The 16,329-nt window shown below is 37.1% G+C and overlaps 1 protein-coding gene across 3 annotated transcripts; it reads left to right on the top strand.

The window, feature by feature from the left end:
• The first annotated feature begins 11,345 nt into the window (after positions 1–11,345).
• LOC141044380 (uncharacterized) lies at positions 11,346–15,698 on the top strand. Of its 3 annotated transcripts, XM_090248213.1 has the most exons (4): positions 11,346–12,497; positions 12,727–12,755; positions 12,850–14,242; positions 14,351–15,698. In XM_090248213.1, the coding sequence occupies exons 3-4, from the start codon at positions 13,279–13,281 to the stop codon at positions 15,343–15,345; spliced, it is 1,959 nt and encodes a 652-aa protein (XP_090104339.1). In that variant the 5' UTR covers positions 11,346–12,497; positions 12,727–12,755; positions 12,850–13,278; the 3' UTR covers positions 15,346–15,698. The 3 variants fall into 3 exon arrangements, with proteins under 3 accessions (XP_090104339.1, XP_024401256.1, XP_090104340.1); XM_024545488.3 differs by lacking the exon at positions 12,727–12,755; XM_090248214.1 differs by lacking the exon at positions 11,346–12,497 and having other exon boundaries at positions 12,514–12,755.
• Positions 15,699–16,329: the final 631 nt, after the last annotated feature.

Below are 16,329 nucleotides of genomic sequence, written 5' to 3'. Positions count from 1 at the left end.
GACCAAGCTAACTATGTGGTCCACACATAGAAAAACTTGCCTTGTAAGTCAAGACATGTGTCCTTCAAAGTCAACACATATTGGAGGTCCTATAGAACATTGTCACGTAGCCTTTAGTTAAATAGTATATATAGAGATAAGAGTGAAGCCCTCTTCACTCTTATCAACTTCTTTCTTGCTTCTACTCTTTATTTCTATTTTTTCACTCTTTCTTTGATACGGATTTCATTGGTTTATGCATCATCTTTTAGTTCATGTCTTTTACACCTATAATATTTTTTATCTTTCATTGCTTCTTAAAAATTTGAAGATTTATCATTTTTTGTAATCAATGCAAATTCAAATGTATTTGCAAATCCTTATTTTTCAAGGATTCAATAAATCCTATATAATCTTTAAGGTTAAGATTTCTCTTTTGGTACCTTGCCAATATCAAGTTCATCATCTAAATTTGAGACTTTTTTCTTATTCTTAGAAGTTTCAATAACATCTATTTCTACTTGAATAACTTATTGTGCATCTTCACTTATAATTTTTTTTTTTTTTTTTTTTTTTTAATATTATACTATTAATAATTATCAATTGAGTCTCATCAAAGGTCACATCTTTATTGATGATAATCCTATATATTATGGAATCCTAAACTTGATATTTTTTTTATATTTCTCTTATATTTAAGAAAGATATACTTTCTTGCTTTTGTATCTTATTTTTTCTATGAATATAGGCAAAGCATCCAAATACTCAAAGTCTAAAGTAATCAATAAGCTTTCTACTTCAAACCTCTTTTAGAATTTTGCAATAAATTTTAAAATTTGGTGAGAGATTTACTAAGTAGAAAACAATATTTACAACTTCAATCTAAAAGCTCTTTTGAAGCCATGGATTACTTAGCATGTTGTGCACCTTTTCTAACAAGGTCATAATTATTATATTATATTTTATTTTATTTTATATTTTTTTTGAGATGTACTTGGTGTAGTGAAATAATGTATTATCTCATATTTCTTACAAAAGTATTCAAATTCTATTAGCTTATACACTCTACCATTTTTTGATATTAAATATTTTATCTTCTTCTATATTTTCTTTGCAATTATAATCTTCCATTGTTTAAACAATTCATAGAACTTTAATTTTTATTTTATTATAAATATTTATATCTTTCTAAAAATAATATCTATAAAAGAAATAAAAAATATCTATGACTTAGAAGCAAATAATATAAGTTTTGAAATATTTGAATGTATATAATTTAAGATTTCTTAAATATTATATGTAAGGATAAAATCCACCACTCAATCTATATTACAAGATGGTCTCAATTAGTATTTGCTTGTAATTGTTGGTATGAAGTGAGACAAAAAAATTTAAAAAAAAAGTAAAATAAATAAGAAATAAGTAAAATGAATGTAATTAAGCAATTATATATTCCAAAACTTAGTCACATTTTGTTCATTGGATTTTAACCTAATAAAAAGTAAAATTAAAAAATATAAGTTATATTTTAATATATTTAATTTTATTAACTTTTTATTCATATATAAAATATTTAAATTTAATTTATTATGAATGAATTATGAGGATTTAAAGATAGGAAGTAAATGATTAAAAAATTAAGTATAAATATTTTATCTTAAGAATAACTTTCTTAAAGATCAAGGATATGAGCCTCACCAAGGCTCACATGTAGTATATAAGGATGTTCTAAAGAGGCGTCGAGGCCTTAGTTTTATCCTTCTACCTACATCTAAGCTGCTACAACCTATATGGAACTTATTATTAGGGACATAGTCCTTAGAATCTTCTAGAGACAAGTTTCTAGAACCTTTTAGAAGCTTCTTAATTGGTGGAAGTTGCTTTAGAAGTTTCCTAGTTGGTGGAAGTCATTTGAGAAGCTTCTTAGTTGGTAGAAGTTATTTGAGAAGCTTCCTAAATAGGAGTATATATTGGAATCGAGGCTGAAGAGTTCTTCAATCTCAACAACACATCTCTTGGAGCTCTAGCTCACCTCTCTCGTGTTGTTCTTTTATTCATCTGATTAATCTAGTTCTTGCCAATTCTTCTTGAACTTGTTGTTAGATCTCGAGCTTGTATTTCTGTGTCCGTGACAGTTTATCGAGACTTCACTCACCTCAGATATCAAAGCTAGTTTCTTCCTTGTTAGAATGTGGATTACCCCTCTACTTAGAGGTGTACTAGCATTTTAGAGGTTGCAGATTACCCTCCTCTAAACTGATACTTCTTTTGTTACAATATTGGAGTCTAATTCTTCTTGGAGAGAGTAGATTATTCCTTTTCTTGAAGCTCTTAAGGCAGTTTAGAGGTTGCGGAGTACTCTCCTCTAAACCAATATTGTCTTCTTCTAGAGTCATTTTTGTCCTTCTTTTAGAATGGCCGGAGGCCAAGACATTAATATGACAGAAAGTTCAGAGTCCAAGTTGGATGCTATCATGAATGCCCTCGCTATGTTATCACAAAGAACTGCAGAGATTGAAGGAATCGTGGCAAGGCTTCATAATGATGGAGCATCTGGGATGGCACAATCTAGATTGTACCAGCCTCAAACTTCTATACTTGGAGAAGCAACTTTGCCTCAGGTTCGATAAGCACCGTTGATTCTACAACATAAAGAGCCCCGAGTTAGCCTTCCGGACAAGTTCGATGGTACACATTCCAAGTTTTGAGGATTCGTCAACCAAATCAGGTTGATAACAATTTTACAGCCCGAGTGCTATCCAACTGAGGAGTCACATGTTGGACTTGTTGGAACCTTACTTATAGGGCAAGCTCTATCATGGTTTGCTCCTTTGTTTGAGAAACGATCGTCTATACTAAACAACTTTGAAACCTTTTTGGAGGCGTTTGCAGAAGCATTTGGTAAATACGACAAGGTTCGATGGGCTACAACAAAGATCCAGTCACTACGACCAGGGATGCGCTCTACATCAGTCTATACATTGGATTTCAGGCAATTAGGATGCGACATCAATTAGGATGAAGAAGCGTTGATGAGTCAATTTTATTGGAATTTAAGGGACAATGTGAAGGATTTGTTGTTAACTCTTCCTGATCCACAAATGCTCAACGAAGCTATTAGCCAAGCTGTGAAGTGTAATAACCGCATATTCCAACGCCGCCAAGACCAACGTTCAAGACAACATACGGTTCACCACGCCCCAATTATGCTGGCAAGCAACATGAATTCACATTCAGAGATAGAAGACATGCAAATTGATGCGGTACGTGTCAAATCCCTTACTCTAGAAAAAAAAAAGCGACGTATGGAGGAAGATCTATGCTTGTATTGTGGTGAAGAAGGCCACAAAGTTGAAAACTATCCCGAGAAGTAAAATCGACGCACAGTCAAGACCAGGGGCGCATTTGTTCAAGAAAACGAGGATGCCCAGCCATAATAAGAACTGTGCGGCTGGACAGTGCAATATCGCAATAACAATCAAGTTCCTTTCTTTCTGCTCAACTTGCCCTTTGCTTTACAATCCCTCATTTATTGGCTCTCAGAAATTGAGAACCTTAGCATTATTAGATTTAGGAGCATTTTCTTGTTTGTTAGACGAAGAATTTGCGAAGCGTCATAAGATCCCTTTAGTACAAAAATCCAAACCTGTTCACGTTGAGGTCATAGATGGGCAACCTTTATTGTCTGGTAGTGTCACCCATGAATCAGAATCTATAGAAGTGACGTTTAAGGGCCATAGTAGTCATACTATTTTTAATATTATTAGAATTCCAACAAATCCTATTATTCTTGATCTTTCTTGGTTAGAAAAGCATAACCTATCTATAGATTGGAGGTTGCGAAAGATGACCTTTCCTACAAAACCATCCAAAAGCAAGTCTAGTAGAAAATCCCAAATAGATAAATCCTTATTCATTGAAGCAAGAGCGTTTATAAGATCGTCTAAGGAAGGCACACCGTTTGTCATTAATGCAGCTCCAACTACTAAGATGAAGATCTTGACAGCAAGTATATCAAAGCAATATAAGGATTTTAAAGACGTGTTTCAAAAGAAGAATGTCGACATGCTATCGGAACACCGACCATATGATTGCGCCATAGACTTACAAGAAGGAGCACAACTGCCTTTTGGCCCAATCTACAATCTATCGCAGACGGAGTTGGTGGAGTTATAGAAGTACATCGACGAGAATCTAGTCAAGAACTTCATCCGTCATTCAAAATCGTCAGTTGGAACACCCATCTTATTTGTAAAGAAGAAATATGGCTCGTTGCAGATGTGCGTGGATTATCGAGGCCTCAACAACATAAAAAATAAGAATCAATACCCGTTATCCTTGATTTCTAGTCTCTTAGAACAACTTGGACATACAAGGATCTTTACAAAAATTGATCTAAGGGGAGCTTACAACCTCGTACAAATCAAAGAAGGAGATGAATGGAAGACAACGTTCCGTACAAGGTATGGCCATTTTGAGTATAATGTCATGCCCTTTGGTCTTACCAATGCTCCAACGATCTTCTAATATATGATGAATGACATTTTTTGGGAGCACCTTGATGATTTTGTTGTCATCTACTTGGATGATATTTTGATATTCTCCAAAAACGAAAAAGAGCATGAAAAGCATGTTTGTTTGGTCTTGAAGAAACTACGCAAGCGAGGACTATATGGCAAGTTGAAGAAGTGTTTATTTTACCAAATGGAGATGGAATTTTTGGAGTTCATTGCGACTACGGAAGGCTTGAAGATGGACCCCAAGAAGGTAGAAGCAATCGTATCTTAGGAGGTTCCAAAGACGGTTAGAGACGTACAATGCTTTCTTGGTTTTGCTAACTTCTATCGGATCTTCATCAAGAATTACTCTCAAGTTGCTGCTCCTATCAGTCGATTGACATGCAAGGATAAGCTGGAATAAGGACCTCTAGCGGAGAAGGCGTTTCAAGACCTGAAGACGGTACTTACTATGCCTTCAATTTTGGTACATCTAGACTTTACAAAGGCCTTTTATTTAGAAACTAATGCTTCGGATTTTGCTTTGGGAGCTGTACTTTCACAAATGAGAGAAGGCAAGAAGCTCCATCTGGTTGCATTCTATTTTCTAAAGTTCTCTGCTGCTAAAATCAATTATGAGATCCACGATAAAGAACTTCTTGCTATAGTAGATTCTTTCCAAGAATGGCGTCACTTTCTTGAAGGAGTTGCACACCCAGTGTCCTTATATACAGATCACAAGAATTTGGAGTATTTCATGTTGGCTCGAGTTCTAAATTGACGTCAAGCTTGGTGGAGTATGTCGCTATTTAAATTCAATTTTGTTATCACTTATCGACCTGGAAAGCAGCAAGGACTATTCGATGCCTTATCAAGGAGATTGTATCTTATACCAAAGACTGGAGAAGCAGTGTTTGATCAACAATGTACGACATTGTTGAAGCCAGAGCAATTTTGGCTTTGCACTACTATTGTATCAATTGATGTTGAGTTCCTGAACTAAGTATGTGCCATGACCATTGAAGACTTAGTAGCCATTGATATCAAGCAGCATGCCAATGACGACAAGTTCAAGGTAGAGGGAGATCTTTTGTACTTTGAGGAGCGGTTGTATATTCTAAAAGGACCAGCACGACTCCGAGTTCTTCAATCTCGCCACGATTTTTCAGCTGCGGGATATTTTGGATTCAACAAGACCTTGGAGCTTATTTCTTGAGATTTCTGGTGGCCCCAAATGTGGAAGGATGTGAAAGATTTTGTCCTCTCCTATGACATCTGTTCAAGATCCAAGAATCCTCGGCATCGCCCTTATGGACTTCTACATCCATTGTCGATTCCACGTCGACCATGGTCTTCAGTTTTCATAGACTTCATCACGGAGCTGCCATCATTGAACTCATTTGACAGCATCTTTGTCATGATAGATTGGCTTACAAAGATGGCACACTTTGTTCCTTGCAAGAAGACATCTTCCAGTGAAGTCACAACAAGACTCTTTCTCGATAATGTGTATCGATATCATAGACTACCAGATAATATCGTATCAGATCAAGGAACCCAGTTTGTATCAAAGTTTTGAAGATCTCTCTTTGAGATACTGAAGGTGGATATCAAGCTTTCTTCAGCTTTTCATCTTCAAATTGACGGCCAAACAGAACGGGTGAATCAAGTCTTAGAATAATACTTACGATGCAGCATCAACTATCAGCAAGACGATTGGACCGCATATCTACTGCTAGTCAAGTTTGCATATAACAACACCCTCCATGCGTCGACTCAATACATACCATTCTTTTTCAACTATGGGTATCATCCGAAACTTGATTTATTGAGTCTGTCAATAAATAATAATCCAAGAGCTGAAAGATTTGCGAAACAACTATCAGAGCTTCAAACTACATTGAAGCTTCAATTATAATGTACTCAAGAATCCTACAAGGCGTTTGTAAATAGATTTCGGAATCAAGCAGCTACTTTCAAAATTGGAGATAAAGCATGGCTTCTTCAACGAAATATGAAGACCAAGCGACCATGTGATAAGTTGGGCTATCGAAGATTGGGACCATTTATCATCCAGAAGCAAATCAATCTAGTGGCATACTGTCTGGAATTATCGGCTTCTATGAAGGTACATCCAATCTTTCATGTTTCTTTGTTGGAGCCTTATCGAGAGTCATCTTTTTCTAGAAGAGTGCAATGTCCGTCATCTATTATTGAGATTGGAAACCACGAGGAATACGAGGTCAAAAAGGTACTGGATTCACGACGAAGGTGGGACAAGTTGGAGTATCTTGTTCATTGGTATGGCTACGACATTAATGAGCGAACGTGGGAGCCAGCTAAAAATCTCGCCAATGCGCCGCTGTCGGGGTATAGAGAGTTTGCCTCAAAAAAACGTTGGGCTTCTGGCTATCACTAATTATTTAATCAAGCTTGAAAATAAGGGAAGCCCTAAATTTATATATAATTTTTCTCTTTTCGAGTAATTACACCAAATACACAATCCTCAAGTAATCCACAACTTCCAAAATATGATAAAATCTTCTAAATCCTTGTTTATTCTTATGTGGAGATTTTCCTAAACTTCAACACCTCATATCTCTTAATCCGACCGTCCAAACAAACTCTTATTTTACTTGAGGTACTGATGTATTCTTATTAACTTCTACAACAATTTTCAACCGCAAATTCATTTCAGATCTTGACATATCTTGAAAACCCTAACAGTCGCTTCAAACCCTTGTCTTTATACATCTGTATGCAATTTTCTTCATATCTCACAAAATATAAGCTTAAATGACACGAAATTTGTATTTATAGCTTTTTAACACAAAATTTTACATTCTCCAAAAAGTTTGAGCCAAAAATTCGTCCGAAAACTCAAGTTATGGCTCCAACTATTACTACAAACAAACCCGCTTACTTACTGCTTTTGATTTGGAAGCGCCGTCTTCAACTCCTTACAACTCCTTCATATGAACTCTGAAAGCAATAATTCTTTCATGAAAGATGTAGGTCTTGAAATCGTTGTTTCAGTCGCACCTTCCGATTTTCAAAAGCTGCTGTTAAACTCCTTCTACTGTCAAAAGAGTAATAGTATGTCTTAAATAAACACCTTAACTTCAAACAGTTATAACTTTTTCACCCTAACTCCAAATCCTCTAATTTTTGTACACAAATTGTTCTCCAAATCCTAAAATTTACAACCCTAGCTTCTAATCTCCGAATGCCCTCAAAAGAGGAACCCTAATCCCTAATAAGGCCTCGGGCAGCCTCCTTGAAATCCATTGGGCATGGCCTTCGACCAATAGGGATGAAGTTTCCCATTCATTGCCTTCATCCGACCATGCCTTGCTTTCATCCCTCTCAATTAGCCTCCTATTAGTTTAGATTTTTATCCTTAGGCTTCTACCTTCTCCCAAGGCTTCATACTAAACATTTAGGTCTTATATATATATATATATATATATATATAATGTCAAAATCAAAAGAAATAAAGAAACAAAGTAAAGTTTCTTATACCAACTCCTTTTAATTTAATCTACTAGCCACTCTAACACACATCTAGATTTATCAACATATAATATGTTTTAACTAATTTTTACATACTGTAAGCATTTACAGTATGACATCGCAAAAGGTACAAGAATTTCATCAACAACATCCTCATAAACCTAAGCCGATTCGACGATAGCTTCCTTCTGAAGCTTGCTCATCCAAGAATATAAGAAAGGGGGAGAGCACCACCAAAATTCGTAGTTGATGTAGTTATTTTGTCCAAGATAAAGTAGAATTTTTTTAGTAGCTATAGTTTGGTCATCTGATATGGATAGCTAAGAGATAGATACTATGCCAGTGAGATTATCTCAACTGACTAGTTCACGAAGGCAATCCCAAGATGAAGAACCGCCTACACCATGATGACGATAGAGGATACCGAGTAACTCATCACTAGTGATTTTATTTGAGATCAAGCCTGCTTACGATGGTCAACCAGAAGGTGTATTTGCAGGACAATTTCACAATGAGGACACGGAAGTTCATGCTTGCTCAAAAGTCAAAGGTGTGGGCCACTACTATTGGCTTCAAGGGCTAATGAACCACTTGCCTCGTGAACAACAGTTGGAGTTCATAGCAGATGTTATGCGATAGATCTTCATTTTCTTGCATTGGTACTGATTAACAACAACATTGCTTCTTAGAGACCTCGAAGCTAAAGGAAGGAGTGATGTTAGGGACATAGTCCTTAGAACCTTCTAGAGACAAGTTTCTAGAACCTTTTAGAAGCAAGTCTCTACAACCTTCTAGAAGCTTCTTAATTAGTAGAAGTTACTTTAAAATTTTTTTAGTTGATGGAAGTCGCTTGAAAAGCTTCCTAGTTGGTAGAAGTTGCTTGAGAAGCTTCCTAAATAGGAGTATATATTGGAATCGAGGCTGAAGAGTTCTTCAATCTCAACAACACATCTCTTGGAGCTCTAGTTCACCTCTCTGGTGTTGTTCTTGTATTCATCTGATTAATCTAGTTCTTGCCAGTTCTTCTTGAACTTCTTGTTAGATCTCGAGCCTGTATTTTTGTGTCCGTGACACTTATGCACCTCTTTTTATATAAGAACTACATTAAATGTTAGTTCTTTGATTGTTTACTAGTAGAATTATTTATTTTGTATTTTTAACTTTATTATGGTGATTAAAAATATTTGATTAGAATATAGATATTGTAAGACCTTCAAATCTTCTTCCTTTTCTTTATATTAGCTTTCAAGTTGGTAAAACTTAATTTTACCAAAATCTTGAAATTTTCTCTAAAAAATCCTTAAAATATTATTAATGCTAATATCAATTTAAAGCTATATTTTTCTATATTAATAATTTTTTATAATAATAAAACAATTTTTAATCAATTAAAAATATTTTTTAATATAATAATAATTAAAAAAATATGAGGTCTTTTTTATGTTCTATTTAATTAATAACTAATATTTATAGGTTTTTTATAAGTAATATATATATATATATATATATATATATATATATACCAAAATAAGTATTGATTTAAATAATTATATATTAATATTTAATAGTAAAAAAATTACTAAACCAACTAAAATAATTTCTTTTAAGAATATAATTTTTCTTTTAATAAAGCTTTTATAACTTATAAATACTTCTAAATTTTAATAAATACTTAGATAATTAAAAAAACTTTCAAATCTTAATATTTTTATAACTAAATAATTAAAAATTATATTTTTAATCAATCTTCTAATTAAGACTCATTAATAGAACTTACTTTATATACAAATATATTAAAACTAACTATGTGTTGCTTTTCAAACATGATTTGCTCCCAAAAATTGAACTTATATGTATTGACTTTTAAATATTATTGTTACTTTTTGAACTTTGTGAAACTTTGCTAACTTGTATGACCCAATCAAAGATGCAATAGGTGAATAGAGTTGATCTTTCCTTCCTTTATAGAGACAATTGTAATTCAACATGTAATAGTACTTCTTTCTAATTAATACAAATTTCTACACATCCATCTTTTTATAACTATTAAGATTTTTTTCATGACTTTAAGGACTCCATCTTTTCTACTATATTTACATCTATTAAAATTTAGCATATTTTTCTTCAATTCAAGCTAACATTTAATATTTGATAATGTTATCACAATACCATAAAATATTTTGATTTAAATCTTATATATTATTGTTGACTTATAAGCCACATTATTTTTCATCAAGACAATTCTACCATCATAAGATTTGTAGCTTTGAATTTAGTCTTTGTATGGACACATGTGATAGCAGTACTCACAATTAAGGATCTATGGATTAAAATATTATAGTTATTGAAAGAAAAAACTTTTATTTTTATTTTTTTGATATATATATATATATATATATATATATTTTTTTAAAGATTTTTTAAGTCTACTTTTTTGAGCCTCACTTAGTAGGCTTGTCTCTTAAAGATAAGATTTGACCATCTAAAATTTCTATATGTGGAAGTTTTTTTGTATTTAAAAATTTTATCATAAAAAAAATAATACATTTAGATCCTATATATATATATATATATATATATATGAATAAAAATATAAAAGCTTTATAAGGTAATGTTTTATACAAAACTAAATTCTTGATTTTTATTGTAATTAAAAAAACTAATTTTTTGACATTGTACCTTTTTGTTTAATTGTGCATGTTGTTTTGTAGTTCTCATGCTCTTTGGATAATGTTAAGCAATATATTTATACTCTCCACAATACAAAGACAAACCTTCTTATTGTCATCAAGTCTTTTCTTGTGTTATAAGAAACTTGAATTGTAAAACTTTATTCTACATGTCTTCTACTTCAAATTATATACTTTTAAAGGTCATAATTGTTGGAACAGAATTATAAAAATATTGAAGTGCAATTAGATTACATTCTTTTTAGTACTATTATTTCAAAAGAAAACCAGGCACAAAAATAAAATAATGGAGTCAAAGTAAATTGCCTCCAAACGATACTTAAATAGGAAGCTCGTAAGCAAGCACAGTTGATACAAAATAGGGAGCAACTGAGTCGTTTATCCGTGCAAACATTTAGTGATAAATTTAATATTTTAATTTTTGTTTTTTTGTTGCTCGTTTGCCCTTCCTTTCAACCTTAATCTGTAGACCATAGCCAAGTGTCGCCGCAGCTCATGCCAAATGACTTTGCCACCAGGGGGGCGGAGAACATGAGGTCATTTTTATTTTATTTCTATTCAGGCCCACACGGCGTCTAATTCCCATTTTGAAAATGGAGCGTGTGCAAAAATGCAGGTGACCTTTTTGTGTGAAGTGGGTGGCCACCGTCATGATCTCATCCAGGAAGAAGCGGTTACACAAATAACAAAATAAACAGATAAATATTTAAATAACGCTCCAAGTGTGTGCAAGTGAAAGCATCAACCCAGTTGCTGTCTTCAGTTGAGTAGTACTGTACTTGAACAACAAACAAACAAACAGGTAAATTATTAATACAAACAACCCCAATGAGTTTCCGTTTTTCTATGCCTGGAATGCTCGGCAACCGAGCCGCAGCATGCAAGCATGTGGAAGTTTGCATCACGGCCATGAGGATAAGATTAGCACTGCTTTCATCGACAACGCTGGGGGCTTGCTTTCAGAGGAACCAGCTTCACAACGTAGGCGTGAAAATGCGGAAGTTTGCAAAAGATGACTCTGCCAGTGACCAGGCAGTTGCCAAGGTTCAATCTACGCGGATTTTGAGAATTGAGCTTGAGTTGAAGGCCTTTAGTAAATAATGAGGTGGAGCTCAAATCAAAAACATGTATGTTTGTACAAACATGTATGTGCATGTGTGGGAATGTACATTTATGTTCTTCCTTCGACATTTCCGGCAAGCCGTAGTTGGATGCATGCAAGGAAGGTGCAGCGGCACAAGCTCCGAGCTGTGCATCCCATGAACACGAGCTTGGTCGAGTTGTATACGTTGATATATATAGCAATAACAATCTAGTCACCGATTTTTGGGCACGCAGTAAATGGAAAGAATGCTTATAATAACATTACCGTGCATTTTAGAACAGAGCAGTACAAAACTGCAGGATGCGCAAGGGTGCAACGGAAGGGGAATCCGACTTGGGGAATGCGGGAGGTGGCCACATATAGCCTCAACCTCCACACACTTCCCGGCGGTGGCAGGCAATAGATTCCGGGAGTCATCTTGGCAGGCTTGCAATCCCTTGTTGTAGAGCACCTTTTATCGTGAGATCCTTCTACGATGCGAGAAAATCCGGCAACAAGGAGCTGTGCACGTCAGACGCGTGTGTGTCATCTCTTCCAATAGGATTTGCTCGCGCATCGCAACCTGGCCTTGTGGACGCTTCGGGACATGGGGCCCCAAGGTGGTGTAAATGACAAATTGTTACTGTAGATGCAAGTGCCCACCGTCGAGGCGGAGCGGCGGCTTCCAGGGGAGGAAGGGATGTGCTCACATTCCATCCTTCGTCGCTACACAGGGTATGCGCTTCTGCTTCCCATTGCGGAGTTCAAGGCTTCAGATTCAAGTTTTTCTCACGTTCATTTTTGTTTTCTGGTTTGTGGGTTTCTTTATTTTGGTTGGTTTAGACTGGTTTTTCTCCGATTAGCAAATTTGAGGCATTTCGAAACGACTTTGCTTGCGTATTCGAAGTGTTTGTGGAGTGGGATGTTGTTGATTAAGGTGGACACGCTTCATTTTGTGATACAGATGGAAAACTCTAGGCCGGTGGGAGGGAGGTAAGTCTGGCATAATGAATGGTAGGACAAGTGATTTAGCAGCATTGCGTGCAATGTGGTAAAGCTCATTGGATTGTGCTGCTGAATGATGCAGTGGTGTGCTTCCATTTCGGAATGCCGCGAGATTTGGAGCACGGAGTTAGTTCTGGTTATTTTAGCGGTAATGCAGGACAACTGAAGTGATTGGAGAGGGATGTGAGCATTGCAGAGTAGGTTTCTCACGAATCGGCTCTGGCGCTCTTCAAATCGTGGTATACTCTGAGATCGGAGCCAAGAGATTTTCTCTAGGTCTTCGTAATAGGTGGTTAACAGACGATAGATGATATGTTCCTGAGACAGTCTGAGGGAGAGTCCGAATCTACTTCATCTAAGACAGCAGTGAATGCCAGCATTGGCCAGAAGCTGACGGACACGACTCCGTTCCTCCAGTCAGGCAAGTCTGCATCATTTGCAGCAATCCTCCTGACTTGTTACGCCGAAGTCTTTCTTACCTTTGGCACCACGTTGGGGTCTAGGTGGAGAAATGGCTAAGGTCGACCAGGAACTGCATCTAAATTCGAATTGCGTCGATGCGAATCGATCGGACCATGGTTCGTCTTCCGCCAGCGCTCATAAGCCAGATGGATTGACAACTAGGGGCGGTATGATTCATTACGAGAGCGGCGCAATTAAGAAGCGGAGTCCAAAGTTCCTCGTCAAGAAGTTTGGAATAATCTCCAAAGCTTCCAACGCAACTCCGCGTAAGAACTGGAAACTTCTTGGCAAGGAATATATAGCCGCTGCTTCAGGGTCTAAGACCACCGCTGTTACTAATGTTACAGCGTCTGTAGATCTAGATCTCGACATTAATGATAAGAATGATCTGAGTGCGAATTTAGAACCTCCTATTGAGTTCGTAAACGCATCGATAGACTATGGCATCGAGCAACACCGAAATAAGGGTGAAGGGCCGCCCATACAGTTTGTAACAGCGTCCATAGGTTACAAAACGGAACAGCAGGTAGCATTGGAGAGATTACCGCCTCCATTGGATTTTGTAGTAGAACGCTCGCCTAGGATTCTTCCGTGTGTTGTGCCGAATCTGAGACTTGATTCTTTGTCTCGAAGTCACTCTTCCTTGGAAAGATCACCCTCGGGTTCTGAGAGATTTTCCTATAGCAATGATAGCAGTTTTCGTTCAGAAAGGTCTGTTTTGTCCATCCCAGAGACGATCATGTCCAGCGCCCACAATGACTGCAGTCGAGACATGAGCTTGAAGTCAGATGCGAGAACGAGCGCGAGCTCTTTGTCAAGCTTAATTGAGTGGCCGGGCCAGGACTTTGGGACGTCACTCGAGAGACGCGGGGAGCTTAGCATCAGGGCTCTTTCTTTAGGGGAAGGCAGAAATTTGAGTGGATTCTCTAATCGCACAGGTATTGCCGCGAGTGCGCAATCGCTTGCTCGGTCGGATACTCCGTCTAGTGCGCAACCACTTAATTACAGCCCAGGTAACCTCAATTGCTGACGCACTGGTTTGGTTTTGTACCTGCCGTTTTGTAGTCTTCTCCCTTGCGCAACATCTTCAGTGACTAATTTAGCATTTCGATCGAGCACAGATGATACTGACTCTGGAGTGGAGATGTATCACGAAACGACATCGGCAAGCACTGGGTCGTATTCATCACGCCGTTCTGGCAGCAGTCTATCTGAGGACTGGACCTCCGAAGAGTACTCAGACCGTTCGTCGCAGTATCTCGACCGGAGGTGTAAGTATCGCAGTGATGCGAGTTCCTCGAGCTACTCTTCCCGTTCATCCCTTCAATCACAGTCATTCGAATCCAGATCACCGCAGTATTCTTCTACAAGCACCCTTCGAAACAAAACCAAATTATCTCCTTCCACTTTGACAAGCATTGTCAGTAAACAGCTACTAGATTCGCCTAGCAGGGATAAGAGACAACTAGGAGACTACTACGATCACCGACGGAGCGATTCAAGTGTCCCTTCGTCCAACTCTTCCACCCCTCGTCACTCGGACAGGAAAAATGCTCACTCCAGAAAAACATCCAAAGTCGTGGTGCTGCTGGGCAAATACGCAAGCCGCAAGGGAGATCGACGCGAAACTTCGAGGTGCTCCAGCGGGAAACACAGCGTGTGCTACATGGACGACACGGACGTAATCCCACTGGATTCGATCACTCCTCAGGAAGCCGTTGCCGTGTTTCACGACGATGTGGCACAGATGATGCTCGAGGAAGGCAAATACTGCTCCGAAGTGAACGACGTCGACGAGTTTCTGGAGGGGTACATGAGCTTGCGGTCACCTTTCTATCTGGCAATGGTGGACGACTTCTTCCGAGCTGTCTGCGTGGATAGCTACAAACGCCCCGTGGAACTACCCGTCGATGGCACTCCTCGCAGCACATGCTTCGGATCAGGATCCGTGTCAACCAGCTCCAAGTCCTTCCGCTCGGAGTCCAAGTCCTTGACACAGAGCTCCAAATCCAGCAGCGTGGAACCCAGATCCATGAGTTCTGAGCCCAAATCCTCGAGGTCAGAGTCGAAGTCATTAAGGTCGCAGTCCCGTAACAGCTACGACAGAGAGAGGTAGCTTCATTGTACACTCTTGTGCACGCTGCGGCTGTCGTGGTGCCCAGTCCATTAGGGACCCACTTAGCTATAGCTCCGTCACGCGCCGCCGCAAACTCAACTGCACTGAACCTCGACGCACCGACGCCGCGACGCCGACGTCAGCTTGTCGGTGCATTCTTTTGAGTCTTGTACTCTGCTCCAAAGGCTCTTGAAGCTAACGTTTGCTTCTTCCTTTTCCTTACAAAAAAATTGATGAAGGTTTTGTATTGATTAAGATGGGTAAGCCCTATTTTTTTATTGTTTACCTCTGTATCTGTACATGTATATATATCTAAATATATTTAGAAAGCCTTGTGTGGGCAGGGTAATGTCTATGTCGTGTAAGAAATAGGGTGGATTTTTTGTTTTGTTTTTGTTTTGCTTGTTTGTTTTGTTTTGTTTTGTTTTTTTTTTTGAGAAAGGGTGAGTCATTTTATGTTTTTTTTTTTTTTTTTTTTCAAATTTCACAGTAATCATGTTGTGGCTTATGGTACTGTTATTGTAGTTAATTTAGAGAATAAATTTGGAACGTGAATTATAAGATTGACTGGGTGGTTTTCAGGGGGTTTAGTATATTCTTCACAAGCCTAAGGTAGTTGAATAGATGTGTTTTGAATGGTTCTAAAGTTGTTTTGTTTGGAGGTAAAAATAATATTAGAAAGAATAGTGGTGATAACTATTAATGTTCGATGCTTTTTGGGTTGATGATTGATTAGCGAATATATTCATGGTTTTAGAGTTCAATAAATGAAGCAGAATCAATATTTTGAAAGATACTTTAAACTAAGCGGATATAAGAGGAAATTTGGTAAGATGTCTAAAAAACTTAACAACCAGCTTGAGCAGAGGAATACGATTTGATTTTTTGTAAATTCGTAGTTATTCTAAAGTAGTGAAAACTTTATTTGAATTGGGTCTAACTGCAAAATGTGTGAGTTGTTTTAATCCAATAATTATGAAAAAG

The sequence above is a fragment of the Physcomitrium patens genome, chromosome 2 (assembly GCF_059467195.1).
Source record: "Physcomitrium patens ecotype Gransden chromosome 2, ASM5946719v1, whole genome shotgun sequence".
Taxonomy (NCBI): Eukaryota; Viridiplantae; Streptophyta; class Bryopsida; order Funariales; family Funariaceae; genus Physcomitrium; species Physcomitrium patens.
Note: the sequence above shows the minus strand (reverse complement) of the source record. Positions and strands in the feature narration are given on the sequence as shown.

Bases quoted from the DNA above. Each gene is read 5' to 3' on its own strand.
- LOC141044380 (XM_024545488.3), top strand. From the start codon at position 13,279: ATGGCTAAGGTCGACCAGGAACTGCATCTAAATTCGAATTGCGTCGAT. The intron at 14,243-14,350 runs GTAACCTCAATT...GATCGAGCACAG, and splicing joins ACCACTTAATTACAGCCCAG to ATGATACTGACTCTGGAGTG.